This window comes from Benincasa hispida, chromosome 4, assembly GCF_027475165.1.
Source record: "Benincasa hispida cultivar pf3 chromosome 4, pf3_genome.v1.1, whole genome shotgun sequence".
Taxonomy (NCBI): Eukaryota; Viridiplantae; Streptophyta; class Magnoliopsida; order Cucurbitales; family Cucurbitaceae; genus Benincasa; species Benincasa hispida.
In genome coordinates this window covers 18,218,189-18,221,715 of record NC_143481.1, presented here as the reverse complement: position 1 = coordinate 18,221,715, position 3,527 = coordinate 18,218,189, and the positions used below count along the sequence as shown (strand labels likewise).

Sequence of the window (3,527 nt, the reverse complement as noted above, 5' to 3'; positions counted from 1 at the left end):
ACACACGATTTGACTTATCTATTTCTATGCGTATTTTTTTTAAGAAAAAAATAAATAACTCATCTAATCTTTCCCAATCTAAAATTAGGCAACCTATTTAAAAACTCGCTACTCAAATCTAAAACTAAACTAAAAATAAATAAAAAACAGACCAAACCATAGACTAGAATCATCTAATTTCCATCACATTTGAGTTCCCATAAAGTCCACCAAAATATAAACCATTTGAATGTTTTCAACAATAAGTTTTTCGTTTATCTTTATACTTCTCTCTCTAATCTTCTTTGCAATATAACTATTGTACTTCAACATCTTAGATGTTTTTGTATTGTATTTCAGTGTTTGTATTCTATTTTGTGCTATTGTTATTAACTTGTATGCTAAATTTATCTATATCCTAGATTTTTTTTAAAGGAAAAAAATATATCTTCAACGTATCAGTATCTCGTTTTTTTAGAAATATATATATTATCAAATAAATATAATCATGATAAAAATAGATTATTGACGTAAAAAAAAACAAAAGAGAGAACTGCATACTCGAAATAGAGACGTATAAACTCAACGTAAGATATGAACCAAAGGATGACCGATAAAGATGGTCTGTCGTAGAGCTGAAGCTTTGATTTGTCCTCAACAGATGGCTTTTGGAATGGGCTCTCATCTCTCTGCTAATACCATTCTTTTCTTCAGTTTTTTAGTCCACAAGAAACATACTCCAAATGACACAACATAATAATAAATTATTATTAACTGAACAATATTACATTACAGAAATCTACTCCCTACCCCATTACTTGTACATCCCCTCCCGCCGCCCCAACAGCTCAAAAAAGTTGGCCGCCGGCCATGGCGGTGCCGGACATTTTCCCTTCCTAAACCAAATTTATTAATATAATATATAACCCTTTGAAGCCCTACACAAATCACGTACAACTGATTCTGCCAACTGCAAAAACTTAGTCGCAGAATCCAACCTAAAACCATACAACACTCCTAATCAAAACTAATACTAATACACTTTCAAATTCATACATCAACTCGTGAATATCGATGCCCAATCGATTTCCGATGGATATTTCTGCAACATACACCTTTCTGTAGCCTGTTCCCATGCCGAATCCGTCGTATCCGGGAACGTCAGATCCGATAAAGGCGAAGACCCTGCTGACTCATCACTCTCGCCAGAAACCGGCGACGAGGACTTCTCCGCCTTGCAACAGATCTCCGATCCACTTGATCTACCATCCACCGCCTTCACTTCGTCGTCGGAATCGATCACCGTCGGTGTCTGAGACTCCGATCCGAAGGTAGGAGAACCCGATGACTTCGACTTCCTTCGATCCGATTTCCCCTGTTTCTGCGACTCTGCCAAGGTTTGGCAGATGGCTTCGAGCTTGGCGTCGACGGCGGAGTGTAGCGGTTTGTACTCGCCGAAATCACCGCCGACGGAGGAGCCATGGTGCTTGAGGTGAGGGAAATTAAGTCTGGCGAAATCGCCTCGGAGTTTGTAAGCGGCTTTGTCGTAGGCTAAAGCGGCTTCTTCGGCGGTGTCGAAGGTGCCAAGCCATAGCCGAGTTCTGTTCCTCGGAAGACGGATCTCAGCCACCCATTTTCCCCAATGCCTTTGCCTCACGCCTCGATAAAGCTTCGTCGATTTCGGTGGAGATCCGACGTGTTTCATCGGAATCCCCTTCGGTCCAAGCAAATTTCCGGCGCTGTTGCTCTGATTTCTCGCTATTTGGTTGTTGATCTGTCCCCAAACTGGCTGGATTTGTGTCTGGAGACCGAATTGAGATTGGATCTGTTGGATCTGAAAGGGGGTCAGGTAATTGAGTCCAATAGAAGCTGATTGCTCTACGCCATGGAAATCTTGACCCGAAAACCCACTGGAAAATAAATGGGTCATCGGAGGAGAGTAATCAGAAGGATAAGAAGTGGACTCTGTTTGGATAGAAGAAGAGGAAGAGAAATCTGGAGAAGAAGAAGGAAAATAAGAAGAGGAAGCAACTTTCATAAAAGGTTCAAGTGCTTCCATTAATTCACCACCAAATGGATCTGACTGAATCTCTCTGCAACCATAAAAATCCATCAAAGCAGCCATAATTTCTCTACTAAATTCAAAACAGAAACAAGAAGAAGAAGAAAACAAGTAGTGTTTCTACAGAGAAAAGGGTTTGTACTGTAATAACCGACCCTTTCAACTCCAAGAGGGATCAAAAAACAACCCTCGAAGTCTATCTGAAAACAACGAAACAGAAAAATGAATTGAAACCCAAAAAAAATTTACAAACAGATCTAGAAAAAATTTATAACAAAATTAAGATTAATAAAAATAAAACTGGATCTCGATTCTGGAAAACACCTGTGCTTTCGAGAAACCCTTTTTCTTAAGTTTGCTTTTTCTGTTCAATTCTAAAACAAACCCAAAAATCAGAAAACTGAAAGACAGATGATTAACAGAAAGGGATTCAGAGAAGCGGGGATTACAGAGGGGGGAATTGAAGAAGAAGACGAAGATCGAAAACAAGAACAGTCACTGAAAAATCTCCCGAATTTTTTCTTTTTTTTTCTTTTTCCTTTGGAAAATTGTGAATTTCGCTCGGCCTCACTCTGTTTCACCTTCATCTGCAACCTTTGGGTTTTATAAGAGTCCGAACCCAAAATTACTTCTCTTAATCACTTCTTTAATCTCCATTAATCTCACTGTAATTATCTTCATTTTTTTAATTTTTAAATTTATTGTCTTTTCTCTTATCTACCCCCACTCTGTGTCTGACGTCACACTTCTGTACACGAGGCGCCGCAACCAATCCAAAAATGACACGAGTCACTTACTGACACGTGTCCTTCGACTTCACCGCCAGCTGTCGGTGATTTTAGAACCTTTGCTTTGTGCTCTTTCTGAATTTGTTGACCCCGAGCCTCCGGTGTTCATACTAACTTTTCCTTTCTTTTCTTTTTTTAATAACTTTGTGGGTCCCATCTTATTTTACCGTTGATTTTCTTTTTAATTACGAGTTTAGTCTTTTTAAACTTTTTTATTTTTGTATTTATTTGCTAATGCAATATATTATTTTGTTTAGTACAACCGTTGTAGAGATGGAGATCTTCTCTTTGACTACAACCTACTTCCTCTTTAGTTTCACGATATGGTAGAGGTTTCATAGCACGCCATGAGTATTGAACTAAATGCCGATTGATCTTAACAAAGATAATGTATGTCAATTACTTAGCTAATTTTAAAGTTTAATAAATTAATTTTTATATATTTCATCTCTCACTTTTTACCACTTTTTATCAAGTTTTTTTTTTTTTTTTATCTTTCGATTTTGCTGAATACTAAATACATTTAAAAAGTCAAATTTAATTTTATGTCATAGAACTCTAGATTTTCACTTTTGTTATATCTAATAAATTAATAAATTTTGTAAAATGTGAAGATGGTGTTAGAATAAAATTGAAAAGATAAAGATCGATTGATATGAAATTAAAAGTTAAAAATATTATCATACATTTCTCAAAAT

General features: G+C 36.8%; 1 protein-coding gene across 1 annotated transcript; it reads right to left on the bottom strand.

Moving 5' to 3' along the window:
• Positions 1-723: 723 nt before the first annotated feature.
• LOC120075636 (ethylene-responsive transcription factor RAP2-4-like) lies at positions 724-2,663 on the bottom strand. Its single transcript, XM_039029214.2, has 2 exons — positions 2,366-2,663; positions 724-2,241 (listed from the first exon to the last, which is right to left on the bottom strand). Exon 2 carries the CDS (start codon positions 2,102-2,104, stop codon positions 1,037-1,039), a length of 1,068 nt encoding a protein of 355 aa, XP_038885142.1. The 5' UTR covers positions 2,105-2,241; positions 2,366-2,663; the 3' UTR covers positions 724-1,036.
• Positions 2,664-3,527: the final 864 nt, after the last annotated feature.

Coding starts and splice junctions, on each gene's coding strand:
- LOC120075636 (XM_039029214.2), bottom strand. CDS start 2,104: ATGGCTGCTTTGATGGATTTTTATGGTTGCAGAGAGATTCAGTCAGAT.